The following is a 20,763-nucleotide window of genomic DNA, read 5'->3' as shown; positions in this document are numbered from 1 at the left end:
AGCAGTAGTGATTTAGACTGAGATAGGATGCTGCTTCACAGCCCCACGCAGAATGATTTGGAGCTCTGTAGCACATGGTGAATGAAAGCTCAATAACTGTGGGTGATGGTATATAAATAGGTGAAGCAGTGAAGGCAATTTTACATTACTTTTTTTTTTTAATGTCAGAATATGAATAAGTTTGTTGAAGTGATCTCTTCCTCATCTTCTTATGACTTTCCACTGTATTTTCCATTATCTTGTCTTTGTCCCATAGTATTTAAATTCTAAACATTTTGGGGTAGAAGTATTATTTTATCAATTTAATTAATGCTGAAGGACTCAATCCCTATTTAAATGACTTTGCAGTTTGGAATTATTACAGTTCTTGCTGAAAAGTAGGGAGTGTCCCCCTCCCCTTCCTTCTGTGCACATTTATGTAGCAGAGCGGCGCGGCTCTGTTTGGAGCGCTGCCTCACTCAGGGACATATCCCTGTTTGCAGCCAGGAGAGGAAGCAGCAATATAGTCCTGCCTTGATCTATGCAAAGAGCAAAGAACACACATTTGAAGGGCTGGTGACAGGAACAGATGATTCTGCTCCTGAAGTTGGTGTAAACCGAGCTTTCGCCTCGCGCAGTCACTCAGTAAGGAGCAGCGTGCCTGGGCAGCAGGCGTGCTGGGGCGGGTGACTGGTGAGGGTCAGCTGGTGCTTGACCATGTGAAGTCGGGTTCAATGCAGTTTCCATTCCCCCAGCTGCAGTGTTTGCATTATGTCTGTCAGAGCTACACTAGACAATAAATAGGTGGTAGCATTAGCATCTAGAATCAGAGAGAAGGGAGGTAGCTGAACAACTTAGCTAGACTTGGGAATTGCAGTAATGACACTGCGTTCAGTCTGTGTCAGTTTAGTTAAAATTTTATGGAAAATTGTGTCATTTTAGTTAATGATGCTTTTCGGCTGGTGTTTGTTCATGCAACCTTTCCTTTACGGGATGGCTTAATGTAAATTACAGTCATACATGCAATTGTGTTGTGTATTTAATTACATAGAATTCAAGTTCAGAAAAAAATATTTGCCTATGTTCAAGCTTGTCTCTAAACAAAAAAATTGAGATAATTCTCAAATCCTGTTTAGATAAATACATTATCATAATTTTGAAGTACTGGTGCAGAAAGATGAAAATCAAATGATGCTTTCAAAGTTGGAGGAAATTTTTAGTTTCTGATTCCTCGCTTTTGTACATAGGATAATAGTTTGGCAAGGAAGAGCTTTCCCTTGAAATTATTTTACCTCTCTAACTTTTGGTTGCTGTTTACTAGATACTTTCTTGCTATTTTCTCACAGGTGATTCCACAAGTGTGGCTAATCTATTGATGCTTCCAAGACTGCTATCACAGCAACTTACCCTCTCCTACATCCCCATTATCCAGATGGAGCATGTCTGAGAAATTCCAATCACCTTAGATCCAAGGGCTGCAGCTGTTAAGATGTAGCTTGCTCTCTCTGTGATCAGATTGCTACACTCTGACTTTATAAACATGTGGCAGGTCATATTCAGTGCAGATGGTTTGGGACTGCATGTGTTAAAAGAAAATAATAAATAAATAAAATATCAAAGCAAAGACTTTAATAATGGCACATGTAAGTGGTTGTATATGGGGTGGTGAAAAAATGTGATTCAGTCTTAAAACAGTACATGTCACATGTTTGAATCATTCAGTGCTATAAGAGTTTGGCCAAGTCTCAAATAAAAGATACTGAGTGAGATAAAGCTCATTCTGATTACTAAACAAAATCATTTCCTGTGTACTTTCAGTGAACAAAATTGTTGGAGCTATTGTGTAGTTTTGAGCAGACTAGATGATTTTGGTATTGCAGTCCAGATATTTAAAAATTTTCATTATTTTTTTTCCCTCCAGGGGTTTAGTATAATAATATCACCACAGATTTTATACTGACCAAAGCAGATTAACAGCACGCAATTTACATCTAGCTCTTTTCCTCATGCACTTAAATCAGAGTAATATGATGGAGCTCCTAGTTTCTATCTTTCCCAGTGGTTCCCTTAATAATGTGTTTCAATGTTTTATAGTAATCTTGCAGATGGGTTTGGCTTCAGCCTTAGCTCAGTATTTTGTGTTTCACCCACGAGTTTCAGAGATAAAAAAGTTTGATTAGATATTATACCAGACAAAAAGATACAGGTAAATTTTTGGAAGATGGTGAATTGCTTCTAGGTTCATGAATAACTTTTACTAAGAAATTACTTAAACAATAAAACCAGAAGGAAGCTCAAGACAAAGGTCCAACCAAACAGTAGTGTTATGAATTCTTTTATATACTATCTACATGCATTTATGTTTTATGCCCTAATTATGTTAAATAAAGATATTTAAATTTACTACTAGGAATAAAGTAATATCTTTATGAAGATTAGATCTGTAAGCAAAGTTATCCAGATGTATAAATAATTGCTTTTTTTTTTTTTATCCTTGTGCTTGCCAGAAGTGGTGTTTGGATTTTGTTTTGGTTTTTTATCTCTGCCATTCTTTTCTGAACTATAACATAAATCTACTCTTCACTTACTGAATTCCTGTGTAGGCAGTTAAACAGTAGCGTCCAAAAAGTGTAAGAGCTGAATGAGGGCTTAGGCATCTCGGTACTTTATTAGTTCCTGTCCTAAATGTGCTTAAGAAATGCACTTTCAACTCCTTTGAGTGCTTATAGAGTGTAACCCTTGCTTGAGCATTTCAGCTTGAGCCAAAATTGGAATTTTGGCTTTGTTTCTGCTTATCTGACTTTTTAAGACATGACTGCTTCCAGTTCTGGCTTTGCTGCAGAAATTTGAATGTTTTATTCAGCTTTTAGTTTTATTGCTTTTGGGTCTTTTTTTTGCTCTTTGAGTGCAAGGTGTGGAATCTATATGGTTAGAATTAATACAAACTCCGTAATCAATATCATGCAAATGGATTGCCTTATATTTGAAGCCTACTTCTGCTATCAGACACACAAGATCAATTCCTATTGTCATAAATAAGGATTTGCACATGTGTCTGAGAATGCAGTATAGCCCAGAAGCTCTTCAGCATCTGTGAGTAAGGATGTAATTAAATATTGGAACCAGTACAGGAGCTGTTTGCTCTACTCAAATGATCCCAGCTAACTTCCATGTAACACTTTTCAGCTCTCAGTATTTCAGAGCTTGTCTGTAACCATTTCTATACTAGAATGATTAAATCAGATCAAAGATTTGCTTGCTTAATAGGTGCAGCCTCAAAAAGTAGGCATAATTACTCCTTGTAAAGATAATACTGGTATAGATGCAGCTATAATGAAAAACTTGCAAAACATAGTTACAAAAATCAAGTCCTGCTAATGAACTGGACCACAGCAAATTTTGTACTACAGTATTTGAGTGTAATTATCTCTGGCTATCAGAGTTGTCATGTAGCAAGAATTAATTGTCACACCGAGATACTTGAATTCACGGTTTCGTGTATAAGCATGTGATGAAAGTAGAAATTCTTTATATCTCTCTACCCATCTGTTGAATAGCGTTAGCTGAGAAGTAGATAACCTTATTGTTACAAGAATGGTGGCTTCTAGCAGAGGGGCAAGAAAAGCACATGAAAGTACTTTTCAGTAGCATCTGCATGAATTCTCAGAAATTGGTCCACGACTTACACCAAGATTGTTGCTAGGATTTTTTGTTATTCAAAAGAAGAATAGAATTGATTCAGGATTTTATCCCACAGTTTCCCAAAAGAAACGTCTATAGAAATCATTAGAGTATCCAAGCTGTTATGAGAAAAATTAAGGAGTCTCAGTGAAGCCTGTGCTAGAAGAAACTTTATGGTGCTACCAATATCTCAAAATCTCGTTGTGATTATGATCCAGTAGGGAGATTTTTGTCATGCATATTTTTAAATACTGTGATGTAAAAAAGCAACTGTAGGATTCACATGAGAATCTTTTGATTTAGAAAGGAAAAAGTCAGGATAGGAATAACCTTGTTAAATGTTCAGAGAGCAAGTTTTTTCTTTTGCCTCTCTAGTCTCTCTGTAATCTGCAGAACGTTATTCAAAGTTCCTGCACAACTGGCCCCAGTGATGAATTGACTGTCTCAGGCACTGACAGATTTGGTTTATGGTATAGTTGGTCCTACCCTGAGGGAGGAGAATCAACTATATATATGCTGCCTTACAGGTACATTTTCTATCCTTCTGTGATGCTGTTGTTGGGAAGTCACAAAAGCAATCCGGCAATTTTTCACAGTATCCCCATGTCTCCTGTCATACTTTAGATAAAGATTTGTGGTTTTCCCGCCCGCTTATATGCATCATGAAGGAAAAATGACCTGATCCTCTCACAAATTTAACTTTTTTCAAATATATTCTCCAAATTTTTTCTAACCAGTTAGTTTCTTTATTTGCAGATCTTCCTGAATACTTTTTTTCTTCCAACAAGCAAGATTTTGTTCTCACGCTAGTAGACCCTCTGATTGTGAATGTTCAGCAGAGGGCAGAATTTCCTATGTTTTAAACGCCTCGGTGTCAAATCAATTTGTCACTAGCATGTTTATTTTAAATGTGCAATTTACAGTGTAACACTGACTACTGATAAAACCTATAAAGTATATTACTTTTTCAGCCATGCAGTTGTAGATAAAGTATAGTGTCAGCAAATGTTAACACCATACTTCCCAAGACTTGCATATTATCTTGTTTAAAGAGAAATGAGTAAACATTTTGTTGATAAGATTATAGTAAATATAACTTCCTGTACAGCTGAAGGGGCTAGTTTGAGACATTTAACATAAACAACAAGATCAAGATCTCATGTATTTTCCATATGGGGAGAAGAAGGTACAACTGGTGAGTTTGACTTCCCAATGTATCCACGGATAAAAGCTTTATATCGTGGCAAGAGATCATGCAGATAATCATCTACAATGTAGGTTTTTAGTTCCCAGACAGCATTTATATGGCAATATGGTGCACATTGTATGAATTAAGCTACTTACCCTTCCGTGTATTGTGTACAGTCAGCATGCATCCAGCAAATTTTTAAAATCTTCTCTTACAATGTGCAAATGAAAGAGGATGTGTTAAATATTTCTCATTTTTTATACCAGTATGAAGAAGGGAAGAAACGAAGAAAGCCCAACTACAGTAGTGTGGATCTTTCTGAGGTCGAGTGGGAAGACAGAGATGATGTGGTAAGTGATGTGTTTTAAAGCCCTGTCAGAAGACATAGTTGCATCCACTTCTGTACCTGGAAACTGTTTAAGTAGTCATTAGAGAGGCCACTTGACTGCTCTCAGGAAGGGAAGGACAATAGCCCCTTTAAATTCATTCTGAATTTTATAACTGTTTTGTATTGATTCTTCCCTGTGTATGCATATACCACAAACACAGACTCTTTGTGTCTTTGGAAAACTCATCACCCTTGCATTGTCCATGCATCCTGTTGTGTATTTTTGCTGAATAGCAAGTAATAGCGCTAAAGAATGGAATAGAATATCTCTTTAGGGCTAGCCCAGACAACTGCTGAAACTCAGACATGAGAAATGAAGGAATAAGTTTAACTTTTCTCCATGAGATCCTTTTTTTTTCTTCATGGAAGAAATGAGAGCTATTTTCCTTAATGTACCAAGTCAAAAAAACATTAGATGAATGAACAAAATTGGATTCTTTGACCTCTGTTCAGAGCACAGATTCACTCCAAACCCCTAATTTCAGACATATGGGTAGCTACAGAAGTGCGCATTCTATGTCTGTCAGCTGTTATGCACACAATCCTTTCCATTAAACTCATTTTTCAGTGCTACATTTACTCTGTAGTTCACTCTTTATCTTCTTCTTTCTTACCTTGCAGGCTTAGCCTTTTCTGCCGTACTGTATCAAAAGCTTTCCTTATGTCCATGGCTTAACCTTTGCCTGGTCTTTCTGTTACTTCCTCAATAAATTTGATTTGTTAGGCATAATTCATTTTGTGTGAATCTGTGTTGACTGTCCTTAATTAAATCGTAACTTTCCAGGTGTTCCCCTTTCTGTCCTATAATGTAGTTTTTTTCCCATAAGTTCTCTACTGCCAAAGTCACGGCTGCATGTCTGTATTTTTCATAGATGCCTTCTCGATCCCTTCTCAAATGTCAGTACTGTGTTAGCTACCTTCAGCTCCCTCATGCCCCTGCTTTTCCAGAGAGGTTTTGAATATATCCACTGAAGGTTCCTATATTTACTTTGTCATGTCCTTCTGAAATCTGGGATGGATCACGTACAACTGCCCCTGGAGTCTTTTCAGTCTTCAGATGTACTAATTTCTTGATCCCTGTTCTGACATAAGTCTATATTTTCTTTCTCCCTTTCAAAATATATATCTTACATTCCGCTCTCTGTCCACCCGGTTTGTGAATGGGGAAGCAGTTCATTTATGTTCTAAGCAACGTCTGCTTCATCAGGTGATAGACTGTCCTCATCCTCTCCTAGGAGGCCATCTTACTTCCTTTGGTAGTTTTCTGTTGGACTGCACACTCCGACTTTTTTTTTATGTTTCTTGTATGTCTTTGTGCAGTTTTCTGTGCATGCACTATTTAAGGCTTCTTCGTTAGATTTTCATATACTGTAGGCACCTTTTGCAATCTTGCAATAGGGTTGACTTCATATTTTATACCTTACCTTTTCTTTTGTCTTTAATCACATATTACTCCATCAGTTCCTCTGCAAATGACATTTTAAATTTTTTTCTCTCCTTTGAAATGTTATTGCTGTAGTTAGGTACAACTTTAAAACCCTCATGATTTTTTTCTTATTATTTCTCTTTGGGTTTTATATTTTTATTTCTTTCAGTGCTTTCTCTGCTTATTTTTTTGTTTTAATCACTCATTTTTATTCGTATCTTAGAAGTTTGGTAGTTCAGTTAATGTAACATTGAACTATTTCTGTGACATCAAAAATGAAGTTTTATTTGTAATTGAGATTCTATCTGAATACACATGAAAGCAAGAAGTTAAGATCCGGTGCTTTCTAAGTATTTAGAGTCTCCTAAGTTCTGTCACATTTTGTGGAAATTTCTAGCAAAACTGGGATTCTGTCTATCCATAGACTGCAAAACATTTTCTTTCACATTTTGATGAAAGATGCATATATACATTTTATCTGACTCTTTCATTTTCAGCCCTCTCCTAAGTTTGTTAAAAAGTCTTTTTAATTGTAATATAGAAACAAACAGCCTTTCCAATTGCTCTCTTTTGAAGGAGAAGAGAATCTTCTACTATAGACTAAATTGAGGACTAAATTTGGAGAAAAGATCCAAGTCCGTTGGCCAATATATAAGAGTAAAAAAACCAGATAAATCAGAAGTGAAATTAATTTTGATAAATATTTAATATACAATAGAAAACCCCCTAGATATTCTGTTGTAGCTTTGGAGCAGCAGTAAGCACAATTTTCAGTACTCTTGTATAATACAGATGTGTTGTCATGGCTTTCTTGGATGATCCCCATCTATCAGTGCTAATAATTCTGTAGTACATGCCCGAATAAGTGTGCATTCTTTGATAAGTAATACCTGAACAGATAGGTTTTGTAAAACAGAGCATGCATCTAGTGTTTGATGATTAGCAGCCAAGTGTTATCTGGTTAAATCAGGTTAAATGTTGTCCTCCAGCAGTGCCACACAAAAGTGGACACCATCATGCAAATACCTGAATAGGAACAAACTCAATGTCAAACAATATTTTTAAAAGCAAGCCTGATATATTGTTACAAGTTTTTGTATTCGTGTGAAATAAAAACTAGGTAATTTATACCATGTTACTAAGACCTTCAGAGGGTCAGAAATACTAACAGAAGAATAAAGGAGAAGGAGATATGAAATAAAGCAATATCAAAACTAAGGCGGAGTCATTAACAACGTTGGAGCTAAAATGAAAATGGAATTTGAAGGAAGTTCTGTAGACTGTTGTAGTGAAATCCAGCTCTTCCTGCAGCTTTTCTGATGTGAGGATCCAAATGAGTGTTCACAGTGTGTGTTATTTAAGTCGATATTTTGCGACATGCAGTTCCTTAGTAGTGTTAATTCTGAGTGAAAACGTAAATGTTGTATAGGAGACTTAAAACTTTGTGAAGTGATTTAATGATTTGAGAGCTACCCAGGGCCTTGAATTTGATGTTCTTAATTTCTTCCAAGCTTGCATAGTAAAGCATTGTTTATTCAACTGCAGAGGAAAAGATTTAATGTATTCATATAGCTGCATTTAATACAGTAGACTACTACTGGTATATTTTTCTCCCATGAAACGCTTATGTAGAAGCTGTTGAAGATATTTTCTTACGTTTTCCCCACATTAAATTAAATAGTTACATAGTTTTCCAAGAATATAGAATGATCTCATACTATAACAGTGAAAGTGGGTTCTTAGCAATTGATTGGAAGATATTTAGTCAAAGCAATAATAATGCATATTACTCTGAAGAGATGAAAAACTAGGTTTTCTCTAGTCATCCAGTAGGGAAAAGGTGGCAGAACTAAGGTTAGAATTTTTTTCACCATGTAATAGAGGTGTTCTAAATATATATTCATCAGTTAATTTTCCAGGTTAACAGTACCTGCTGTTACTGTATATTATTAGAAATAGAAATCTTAGCATCAGCTTATTAAACTAACGGTGTCTTCCAGCAAAGTTTGAGAATATGCAGTACCAAAGACAAGAAGTTTCAATTTGGACAGAAACCTTTTTTATTATAACTTCTAGCTGAATGAAATATTTTTTCCCAAATAAAAAAGACCATGAATGAATGTTTGGGGCTTGAAGCCAACTGAGGCAGTACTTATTTTATGCATTTGAGGAGGGAGATGAAACTGCAGAAGAGCCGAGAAACCAGATTACAAAACTAAGAAATGTAATCCCAGCAAGCAAAAAAAAAAAAAGAAGGAAAGTAAAACTCTAAATCCCACATGCAGACTTGATCTTAAACACTGCTGAGAGTTTGGAGGCCCTTTTAGTAAATCTATGACTTGCCTGAGGCTTGTGAGAGGAATGGATCTTAGACAACTGCAGGCACCAATAGGAGAAAAATGAAAACCATGTTAAAGATAAATTGAACAGTTCTGTAAATGTTAGAAAGTAGATGGTTAATTAAGACCAGCTCTCCAAGTCCAAACCACAAAACTTAAAATGGGAAACTATTTCCAGAATTACCTATTATGTATTGTTAAAAAAAAAATCTACAGTAAAATATATGCTTTATTTTACACATGCCTCCAGCTAAAAATTCTTCTTTTACACTCACTGACAGAAGAGTAAGACTGTTAATTCAAATCTAGATGCCCTAGAATTAGATTTAAAGAGCTGCAAAGTTTGCAATTTTTGATAGGTCAGCCATGCTCAACTTGTTCACAAGAATTAAACCAAATATTTCATTGGCAAGTTTGGTCATTCTCTTTTCACTCCATACTAACTTAGAAAGCCTGGAAAGTGCATTGATATGATTATCTTCACAATTTTTCATTAAAATCTGACTGAATTGCACAATCTGGCATGAAGTAATCGAGACCATGAGATATTTATTCAGTGAGAACACAATGTCAAAAGTTGTGTTCAGATACGTAAGTAAAAGAAGAGGCATAAAAATGTTAATGTTGTCAATATTATTCTGCATTATGAGTATCCCCGAAGAGGGTGTGTGAATTGATTTGTGTCAGTGGAGTTCACCTATTGTAATGAAAATTAACAGCTGCGAAAGATTTTTAGGTGCTTCTTGCCACAAATTAATCCCACAAGTATAGCAACTTCAATTTGTGATTGAAGATATCCTGAAACAAACACTAAACTTTCTGCATCTGTGCCAATGTAACAAGCCATAGGACAAGAGGAAATGGCCTCAGGTTGCACCAGGGAAGGTTTAGATTGGATATTAGGAAAAATTTCTTCACCACCAGGGTTGTCAGGCATTGGAACAGGCTCCTGCCCAGGGAAGTGGTTGAATCACCATCCCTGGAGGTATTCAGGAAACGTGCAGATGTGGTGCTCAGGGCATGGTTTAGTGGTGGACCTGACATTACTAGGTTAACGGTTAGACTTGATGATCGTTAAGGTTGATCTTTACGATCAACCTTAGTGATTCTATGGCTAATTAACAGATTTAAGCAAATGAAGTTACTTCTTCCATTTGTAAATCTAAAAGCATTAAAATAAAATTCTTTCATATATGACTGGTATAACTGCTAAGGAGTAACTTTCTTATTTCTTCCCTAAAGTCCTGCACTGATAAATAGGCAAATTCAAAACAGTGAGTTGTTGGTGGTTTTGGGGTATTTTTACTCCTCTTTTTATCATCCTGGCATATGCACCTAAGAGAGAGACTGTGTCAGCTGATGTCTTCTGGGCAGAAGGCTCTTTTTCTCTAGGTGGCAAATAGGTGTGCTTTGGGAAGACATTTTAGATGTGATGGGGAAGGGACTTTGCAGAACAGATTTGGGAGCTTGCAGCTTGTGTAGAGACTAGGATGAATTTACTGAAAAGCAGTGTTTGTGGTAGTCTAAAAAGTAACAGATTTAACTTGCAGAGCAGCAGACAAATCATTGTGTATAAAACCTTTTTTATTTATTTTCCATTTTCTCTTGCTACTTTGACTTTTTGGTTTATATAGAAATGAAACCTGTTTTTGAAGGGGATTTGAAAAGTCTTTTGGATTACTTTGAGAGGGAGAGGTCTAGGCCAATTTTTAAAGCTGTGGCTCACCTAAGGCTTCCATTAAAGAGATAAAATTTGTGGCCTTGGAAGGGGTGCCTGGACACCAATGAACAAACAGAGGGAATCACAAGAACACTCATTGCAGACATGTGTTCGCATTGAACCATGTTACTGATCCAGTGGGCTGCCATTCTTTTGCTAGTTATGATTTCTGATGCAGTTTCTGGTGCTAGTTTTGGATGCAGTCCAATGTAGAGTACAAGCAGAAGCAGAATGAATAGTATAGGGTGAGGTTTTCTCTGTTTTGCTTTGTTATTCTGCGTATAATTTTTTATGTATTTAAACACTGAGCCCTGGTCTAACTTCAGCTAAATGCAGCTGAGAACCGCGTCCTTATCTTCCCATGCAGTAGCTGCAGGATAGTAGTCAACTACACTTTTTATCCACCATAAGGTCCAGATTACAATACAAAGAGCTGTTTTCCCATGCAGAATGCTGAATGTTCCTACTTTATTTCCCTTATTTACCTCAGCACCTTGCCTAAAGTTGTGTGGCCGGAGTCTTGGCCTATGCAGTCAATAATAAAATCTGTAAGGGGGTTGTTCAATGTGTCGTAGAACTGAAAATGAAGATATTAAGAAAGTTAAGTACTGCTTGGGCTAAATGAGTGCACCAGAATACTGAGAGTTGAAAGAATTACAGAAAACACAAATAAAAGAATTGACATATGTTTCCTTCATTTCAGCTTCGAAATGCAATGGTGAATCGGAAAACAGGGAAATTCTCCATGGAAGTGAAGAAGACAGTGGACAAAGGGGTACAATGTATAAAATATTATTCCAACTAAGTATAAAGCAAGCAGTTCATGTTTTAAACAGTTTTAAAGATTGCCATAAATATAATTCACTGCAGTATATTTTCTTTTTCATTCACTGAATGTAAACAGTGCTTGTAATTTTATCAGTGACTAACCACTTGACCTTTTATACATTTCTTATAGTAAACTAACTTCTTCCCCTCTCCCCTTCTGACTTTCTTGTTCTGAATCTAGAAGCGGGTATTGGTGATGACAAATGACTACTATTATACAGACATCAAGGGTACTCCATTCAGGTAGAGCTGACTATAATAAATGGACATTTCATCAGACTCATTTGATTTGCATTTATACAGGGCTTGTGAACTCATTAAAAGCTCATCAGCAAAAGTTGACAATGAAATATCCCTGGACAATGCTGAAAATAGCAAGGAGAAGGAGGCTACCAGTATTCCTTCCCAGCTTTTCCAGGGATGGAAATTTTGTGCAAGCTCACACAGGCAAACTCACAGTGTTTGTCATGGCTTACGTTTCATTAAAAAAATATTCACTTGAGGTTTGCATTGAACGAAAGGCTTTTGCAAATACTTGGAGAGCTATAAATACTATAATCCATTTAAGTAACTACATATTGAGCCCCATTTTGATTTTTTTCCACAACAAAAATGTAATGTAAAATGAGATAGTATTTCACTTCCAATTTGAGGTTTGGATATTTTGTTTCTCTGAACTACCTTCAGTGTATTTGTACAGCTAAAACTCAGTATGTCAGCCTTGTTATTTTGGCAGGCATCCTAGGAGGGGAAAACAAAAGAAAAGAAAGACAGGAAGTCACTTTAAAAATGCTAATATTTGAATTAGAAGTAATCCATTAATGAGGAATGTTAACTGTACCTTATGCTTAAAGCAGGAGGCTGATAGTTGCAATACTCAACTGAAATTTCTTCAGTGGAACCATTTCACAGAGCTGCATTTCCACACAGGGAAAATACAGGCACATTGCTCTCTAATGCATGTGCTTATTCTCGAAGAGATTCACACATGGGTGGTAAAACTCAGTGGGATTTTTGTTTTGCTTTTATTTTGTGGTGTTTGTTATTGTTTGGTTTGGGGGTTTTGATTATTTTTCTTTTTTTTTTTTTTTGTGGCACTGACATTCTTATCCTATTTAGTAAACAGTTATGGGGCTATATATCTGCCTGCAGGGCGAGTTCTGATTCTTAGGACAGAAATATAGTAGGAAAACTGTCCTGCCTTTTTCAGCATGGTCTGTACCTGGTTTTGGTGGGTAGGAGTATAGATTCAGGAAGGCAGCAGGGGCAGCGCTGAGTGAAATACGTGCTTTAGTGTCAAAAATATTTCCTATTCAGCCTGTTTCCTGACTGAGCTGTTGATTACTGCATGTGTGCTCATGGAGTTGGTGCCTCTACATGTACTTGAAGTATGAGCCCATGCATTTTCATCTTACTGATTACTGGCCGGTTCCTAGCCTGATACAATCCCCATGAATGAATGGAAGCCAAGAGTTGTTCTGTGTAAGTGCTCAATAGGAGGAGGGATCCCCCCAGCCAGTTCATTAAACCTGAATAGTTTAATTGGTAGACTAAAAACCAAACCAAAACTGTATATATAATTGTTGAGAGTTTGTGAAGTCAATGAAAGAAAGTTAAACTAACTGAAAATATGAATCACAGGAAAATCAGTCCAAGAGAAGTTATGATACTGTTGTAAAATACAGAATTCTTTTCCTCTCAGTACCACTGTTGATTCACGGATTTATGTAGTTTCTCAACAGCTTAGTCTGATTTACAAAAAAATCGTAGTCTCCACTGTAAGGCCATGGGCATGTTCAAGGCTCAGCTGAAGAAATCTCTTGCTGGGTGAACAGCAGTGAGCTTAGAGAGGCTCGTTTATTAGTTTGCCAGAGAATAATGGTTTACTGCACCTCTAAGCACACATAAATACAGCCAATTGTTGCAGGCACATCAGAACTGAAGTGGCATTGAAGCAGCTAGTTGAACAATAAATACGATCAGAGAGGGTTTCAAAACAAACAGTTTTAAAGTTAATCATAGAACACGAGCTGGGAATGTTAGAAATGAAAATAGCTCTGAATGTCTGCTATTGTTTGTCTCATAGATTTCAAGGTCTGCTTTATTTCTCTGCACAGTTTAGGTGTGGCTCTCTCTAGAGGACATGGAAAATATTTCTTTAGAGGGAATGTAACTGTAGAAGAAGGTAAGATATCTACCTTCTCAAGTTCTTTGCACAGTAGTTTTATTGTTGATTTGATAGATCTAAAGCTTGTATATTTGCCTGCAGATTCCATAAGGGAATTATTATTTTTATTTTATTCTTTTTCTTTAAAGATATTTTACTTCATGAGATGTTCCCCTCTCATTTTTGTTGAGCATACTCAGACTGTTTGTGAATCTTCTTTAGATGGGGATCATCTTCTGTCCTCCTCCCTCAGTGTTCCAGAGAATCACTCAGGGTCCAATGTTAATTATTATTTGTGTTTTCTGAATGAAGTAACCACTAAGAGCACTGTAATGGCTATGGGTTTTTTGTTCATAGACTATAAGCATTATGGAATCTTTCAGAGATGTGACTGCTTAGGGCGTTGTTTACAGGGCTTTCCATTTTGCATTTTTATAATAACAATACAATAGAAGTAACCAGGGAAACAATTCTTCTTTATGGTTTTACTTCATGGTAAGTCCACTGTTAAAATGAGTAGAGGAGTCAGCTGTGAGTGGTGATAAAATCTGGCCACAAGATCAGAAACAACGGTTCCTGAAGGTGAAGGAAGAGCAGAGGCATTTCAGAATAGTGAATAAAGGATTGAGAAGTTTTAGCAGTTGCCAAACAAAAAAATGTTTCAACAGATGAATACTGTCTGATTTTATGCTTAAGTCTCCATTTCCAATTCTGCTTCTTGTTTTGTCACGGAGGTTAAATGAGACAGGTAATTTCTTCAAGTCTTTGTTCCTCAGCTGTGTTTCAGAACATGAGTATGTTCCTGTGCCCAGGAGGGATGTGGAAAGAAGTGCTTTAAAGTTTGAGTCACTTGCACAGCAAATACATGTCTAGATAGAAAGACAGCACAGGAGGAGACCTGGAGCTGCTTACTCTCCAAACCATTCCCGATCTACCTCTCACTTACTTTCTTAAATCCAGCCATACATCTCAGCCAGTCTGTCTGATATTTCCTCCCAGATGCATCACCAGAATTGTTAACATCACCGTAACTAACTGTTCCTTTTCTCTTACCTTCACTGATTCTCTGTTACTGACACCTCACCCTCCACCCCAAAACTATGATTATAGTTCTCTTTCTGGCTTCCTTTTCATTGTTTATTACATACTCAGGAGGTTTAAACTCAGACTCTGCCTTCTGAACCTTGTTTGCTTATTGTCTATCGTCTATTGAAGAGTTTTTAAAATTGCTATAGTACATTTCTATTGTGCTGTATAACTAATGACACAATTCTTATTTACAAGCATTTGCATGACCTGTTAGTACAATAAACCTATTCTGAATGATCCTGTAAACTGCTGTTTGTGTTCATGGGCTGTGTGCTTAGTTTTGGGGGAATTGCTCTTTTTAAAGAAATGTTGTTGGGTTCTTTTTAAAAAGAACAGCTCTTATGAAATGAGAATTATCTGTTTTAGCATAAGGAACTTTACTAGCCAAATAGAAGAAGGAGTAGGAATAGGAGTCTTTTACCGTTGTGTAATTCTCACTGCTCAAGTTTTCTTCTCAACTTCAAATGTATCATGTGAGTAATTTGTGTGAGTTAAACATATCGGCATAAAAACCGTTTTTCCTACCATTTCAGTTTTGATTGGCTTTTGCCGATTTGTTAGACCCTAACGTGTATTTGAACATAGTTTACTGTGATTTATTACGTTGTGGTAATAATGCATTTTCTGAGAAGGAAGGGTTTATGCTATTGAGTATATGTAAATAACCATCTGTTACCCAGACTGCTCCCTAAATAACCCATTATTATTCCTGTTACAGGTTTACATGATTTAGAACACCCTGATGTATCTTTAGCAGATGAATGGTAAGCCTTAAACAAAGCATGATATTGGTGTCTGTTACGTTTCTTGGTTTCATATGGTTTGTGCTTGCTAAGCCCTATTTTTTATGATCAAAGACAAAGAGAGATCATGGTTATACATATTAACATTTTAATGTTTTGACAACGTGTTCACAGGTCCTATTGCAACACTGACTTACATCCTGAACATCGTCAAATGACTCAGTTAGAAGCAATTAAACGCTACCTCACAGGAAAAGAGCCATTGCTCCAATGCAAGTATTTTGTTAAATATGCAATATTTGTTAAATAGCCCAGTTAAAAACTCTTTTACTGCACCTTCTGCTTAATGCAAAGGTACTTAGTTTAACCAGTGATAAATTTAGATTGGGTTGCTTGGCTGATGTCACTTTGGAATTTCATTTGGATTTAAGCTTTCTTCCAGGGTATCAGCCAAGATATTGATGATACAAATTTCTGACTGTTGCAGTAGACAATATGCCTGAACCAAACGTTCAAGTTTCTGTTCAGATGGTGTAGCTATACTATGCAATATTATCGCTCCATCTGGTTTTATAAGTTAAACAGGACTGATCTGAATCAATCCTTGGGTCATACATCTAAAGCATATGCCAGATATTCCATGAGTATTTTTGGGAGAATGCGTATGTAATTAGCATTTCTGAACTGCAAAGGACAATAAAAAAAAAATCAGATGGATGAGTGCATATTTTGTCTATTTGCAGAAATGTAGAGCTTTTGTGACTGTTAGTAGACTTGGTTACTTTAACCTTATGCCATGTGCAAATGAGAGCATGAGATAATAAGCACATGAAGGTGTTACATGAAGTGGAGAATCATTTTTTTTGGTTTTGTTGCTAGTGCAATGAAACTATATATGAGAACTGCACTGTGGAAGAATACCACATAATATTATGTAGTAAATGTTTAATAGTACAGCAAGTTGAACACATATCACAGACAAAATACAGTTCAAAAATTGTTTAGTCATCTAAAAAAGTTCTCTGTATGCATGTATGTTTACTGATTTTAATATATTGTAATAGGTGATAAAGAATTGATCCAGGAGGTTCTATTTGATGCAGTCGTGAGTGCACCAATTGAGGCTTATTGGACCAGTCTAGCATTAAATAAATCAGAGTAAGCAAACTTTCTGTCAGTCATTATGTGTCAGTCACGGGTGAACTTTTAATATTTATGTTGGTGAGCTGGTATGCATGAAAGTATTGGCCATTTGATCCTAAGTACCACAAATTTTAAGGTCAGTGTTAACTGTTTATGCTGCACTGTACATCATGATGATTAGTTGTAAGGTTACCCAATTTTCACGGTATAACTAATGAAATTATATAGTAACTGCAGCTTACAGTTCTGAGTATTTCTAAGAAATGGTTTAGAGTACTTGAGAAATTTAATGCAAAATTTACCAAAATTGTTGATGGAATTGGTGATTTGTCTTGGAACAAATCATATATGGAAAAACTTGCACTGGTAAAATAATTAATTTCTTCAATCTTTTTTTGTTTGATTTTTTTCTTTAGTTGTTTCCCAGAACTAACTGGGATCTAGGTTTCTGTTATAGATAATCAGGAGATTAGCTGGTCCTTTTTAGAGTTTGTATGTTTTACTTCATCTATGTTATTAAGTAATGAGATGTTGGATATATTAGAGAAAAGAGGATTAGAAGTTTGCATGAAATACTATGGTAGAAGGGCAATTCTGGAAATTATCCTGATGAGATTTTGCTAGATTTGAACTGTTTTTTTAAAAGTTGAACCAAAAAATATGTTGTAAAGCACATGCTCATACTGAATGAGTAAAATCCATGTGACAGGATCAGATTCATCAATCTAAGAATTATCCAGTCTCATCTTAGAAGATAAAGAAATTGTTGCATGCTAATATACTGTAGACATTGATGAATTTATATAGAGGCGTAAGATTTCCTGGAATCCTCCTACACAGTGAAATGATAGATCCAGTAAACACAAGGAAGACAGCTGCAGGAAGATGCTAGTGGAAGGCTTGTGATCTCGTTCCATATTCTGATTTATACTAATGAGACAGGCCTTTTATTGAAGAATAAAGTATGAGACAGCAAGATGGCTAAGACTGTAGTCCCTGTTTTTGTGGTAATATGACTGAAGTTCTGTAGCCATATGAGAACTAATTTTAAGTTTAGTACTGATAACAATGCAGGAACAGAGTTCAGCCTGAGCTACCTGCCACATTTTTTGATTAAGGTCTAGAGGCTGAAACCTGTCCTGATGGCAGCTCCATTTGAGCTAGGTGGTTTAAATCCAGCTTAGTTTTTGCTTGCTTGAGCAACAGTCACACCTATGACTTGAAGCATCAATGTGCCACAGAAATGTTGAGTGGACTGGGAGCAGGATCGGGAATTCCTGCCTGTCTTGATTCACTGGGTGTCTGGTTATATTAAATAATTGGTATATAGCTATGCCACACCTTTTTATTCTCTGGCTTTAATATATTCCCTCCCCACAAATGCTACCAAATTTACCATCTCTGAATTTTTGGTGACTCTTGGTCTAAATAGCTTTTCTACATTGTATGTTTTCCAAAACCCACGGGACTTTAATTTAAAAACCAGCATATAAAAAAATCAAGGATTTGTATTTAAAATAATCTTTGTAAAAATGAATACATTTGTACTTTCTGTGACCAGTAGTATAGCTTTATCTGCTTACTGTCTGGAAACGTTATCTTTGCTTGTGTTCTGCTCTATTTCAGGAACTCTGACAAGGGAGTGGAAGTTGCCTTCCTTGGAACACGAACTGGACTATCTCGTATCAACCTGTTTGTGGGTCCGGAACAGCTTACTAATCAGTAAGTAACAAAGCTATCCTTGGCAGCCATATGAGAAAAGAAGGGAAAAAAAATGTTTATTTTTAGGAAGCCCATCTGTTTCTTCCAGGATTTTACACTGGCACACTGAAATACATAGAAAATTCCCGCTCGGTCCCCATGTGTTGCCTGGTCTAGTCGAGAGGTGGCGTCCCTGCCCATAACAGGGAGGTTGGACTAGATGATCTCTAAGGTCCCTTTCAGCCTATGCCATTCTATGATTCTATGATTCTATGATTTTAAAGATATTATAGGATCCCTTAGATTTTTTCATCAACTGGAATGGTTGGAGCAGTGATCTGTTTTACACCTGTAGCCCATACGTTTACTTTCCCTTGACTCCCTTGGGGAGTAGCCTCACATCTTCAGTCGTTGGAGCAGAATTACAAACGTGTTACATCTGCAGATGATGATTTTTTTCCGCTATCCCATCTATAAAAAAATATCTGTAGGCTTTTTCAGAGATTTTGCATCATTGTTGTGGGAAGATTTTTTGGTGTTGAAACAAAGCCAAGTGACAGAAGTAGACTGGGCGAGAGAGGAGATGTCATCATTCAAGAGTTTCCTATTTTTCTTGGAGAAGATGCAGTCTAGTGGAGGTACAGGTCCCTTAAAATGGAGAGCTATAAAGAAAGGTCTCACAATTAATAACTTTTTCAGGCAGCAGTTTGATAATGTCAGGCAAATCTATATGCATGTAAAAGAAAATCTGCACTTGATGTTTATGATGAACTCTGTTTATTAAATATAAAATTATATGGTGCTTATCTGACAACAAAATATTGTTGTAGTGTGAGTAGCCTGACAAGGTGAGATCAGTACCACTACACTTTCTTACTGTCAGAAAGCAAACCGGAGCTCTAGTGTGGAGACCATACTTGCTCTTTTCACTGACACAAACTTTCCTTGGTTAACATTCCCTGAGACTATTGAAAAATAAAGTAGTTGTCCACTACTACTCCTTACCTTATTATTTTGAAAGCAACCTGCTAAATTACATTTTTCATTACTTAAGAGCAAATTCTACTGGCAACAAACAACCAAATCTCCAGTGCTTTTTCCACTATGTGCAGTTCACACTTCTTGCATTGTGCTAGGAGAAAAAGGCTTCTTAGACTAAGCATAATTATTTGTACACATCAGTACAAATGTTTTTAGTGGTATGTAGAGGCACTGTTTTCATTAGCACTTTTTCCATCCCTCACAACAAAAGCAATTCTAAATGTGTCAGAAATAATTATTAGGGGCTAAAGTTAACCCTTTTGTTGATCAAAACGGTATCAGAAAAATTGTCAAAAACCATTTTGTTTCCCAGAAGGTTGCATTTTGTTTTTTCTTGTCTTTCAAAGCTAAAACATATTGTGAGTCATGCATGCAACAAATAGCAAGTATTTTCTTTCTCTTTTCTTTCTCAAGAGATTTCCTGACAGCTGAAGATAAGGAGAACATTTTTAACGCTGACCATTTTCCACTCTGGTACAGAAGAGCTGCTGAGCAGATACCTGGGAGCTTTGTCTATTCAATCCCGTTTAGTACAGGTTTATAATTTTGTCGTTCTCTAAATGCTGAGGCATGTATGATGCTGAAAGAATTCTAAGCTTGTCAATACCAAGTGGGCTTTGCAGCTAATCTCCAGGTTAATCTGAAATATGTATCAAAATTTGCAGCTACTTTACTGGTCCTTTGACCAGGTACATCTTTTACAGGGTTCCAGGTGAAACCCCAAGATGTGGTGAAACAGTTTTCATTTAATATTTGCACAGCTTAAACTTACAACCTAATATTTTAAGCAAGACAACTCTAACAGAGCAAGTGTCCACATTAATGAGAAGCCCTACCAGTTGTCACCTTTGTTGCTCCTTTTAGCAGAGAAGGAAGAAATTGATTACTCATTTCAGAGCTTTAAGCTTGTGGTTGGGATGATGGGAAATTCTGAAATGGCAGTGCATATATGCATAGAACGTGATGTTTGCTGTCATATCTTCTGGGCACTAAATCTGCATGAACTGTTGTTTCAAACCAAGCGGGAAAAAAAAGCTCAATTTCTTCGTTCTGCAATATGTTATTTCAATTGTTGGGTTTTTTTCTTCTTAATACACCCTGCAGAAACTGCAAACAAAAGCAACGTAGTGACAGCCAGTACTGCTATTCAACTTTTGGATGACAGAAAATCTCCAGTTGTTGCAGGTAAAATTGTTGTAGTTTATTTTTGTTATTTTTTTTAATCAGTTTATGATTTCCTCACTTTCACTTTTGGATTACCAGGAATTTAATGTAAGAATATCAACTGACTTTGAAGAATTAATTAATTTAGAGAACTGTTATGGTTTA

The 20,763-nt window shown here is 36.3% G+C and overlaps 1 protein-coding gene across 1 annotated transcript in view; it reads left to right on the top strand.

Moving 5' to 3' along the window:
* Positions 1 to 5,115: 5,115 nt before the first annotated feature.
* LOC104279527 (voltage-dependent calcium channel subunit alpha-2/delta-3) overlaps positions 5,116 to 20,763 on the top strand; it is a gene marked incomplete at its 5' end in the record, with an annotated part of 93,885 nt that continues 78,237 nt past the window's right edge. The window contains 10 exons of the mRNA XM_009876839.1: positions 5,116 to 5,199; positions 11,426 to 11,497; positions 11,732 to 11,793; positions 13,668 to 13,735; positions 15,525 to 15,570; positions 15,724 to 15,821; positions 16,614 to 16,707; positions 18,319 to 18,414; positions 19,849 to 19,970; positions 20,539 to 20,619. Coding sequence (XP_009875141.1) covers positions 5,116 to 5,199; positions 11,426 to 11,497; positions 11,732 to 11,793; positions 13,668 to 13,735; positions 15,525 to 15,570; positions 15,724 to 15,821; positions 16,614 to 16,707; positions 18,319 to 18,414; positions 19,849 to 19,970; positions 20,539 to 20,619 — 823 coding nt within the window. The remainder of the gene's footprint in view (positions 5,200 to 11,425; positions 11,498 to 11,731; positions 11,794 to 13,667; positions 13,736 to 15,524; positions 15,571 to 15,723; positions 15,822 to 16,613; positions 16,708 to 18,318; positions 18,415 to 19,848; positions 19,971 to 20,538; positions 20,620 to 20,763) is intronic.

This window comes from Apaloderma vittatum, unplaced genomic scaffold (genome assembly GCF_000703405.1).
Source record: "Apaloderma vittatum isolate BGI_N311 unplaced genomic scaffold, ASM70340v1 scaffold17189, whole genome shotgun sequence".
Lineage (NCBI taxonomy): Eukaryota > Metazoa > Chordata > Aves > Trogoniformes > Trogonidae > Apaloderma > Apaloderma vittatum.
This window is presented reverse-complemented; position numbering and strand designations above follow the sequence as displayed.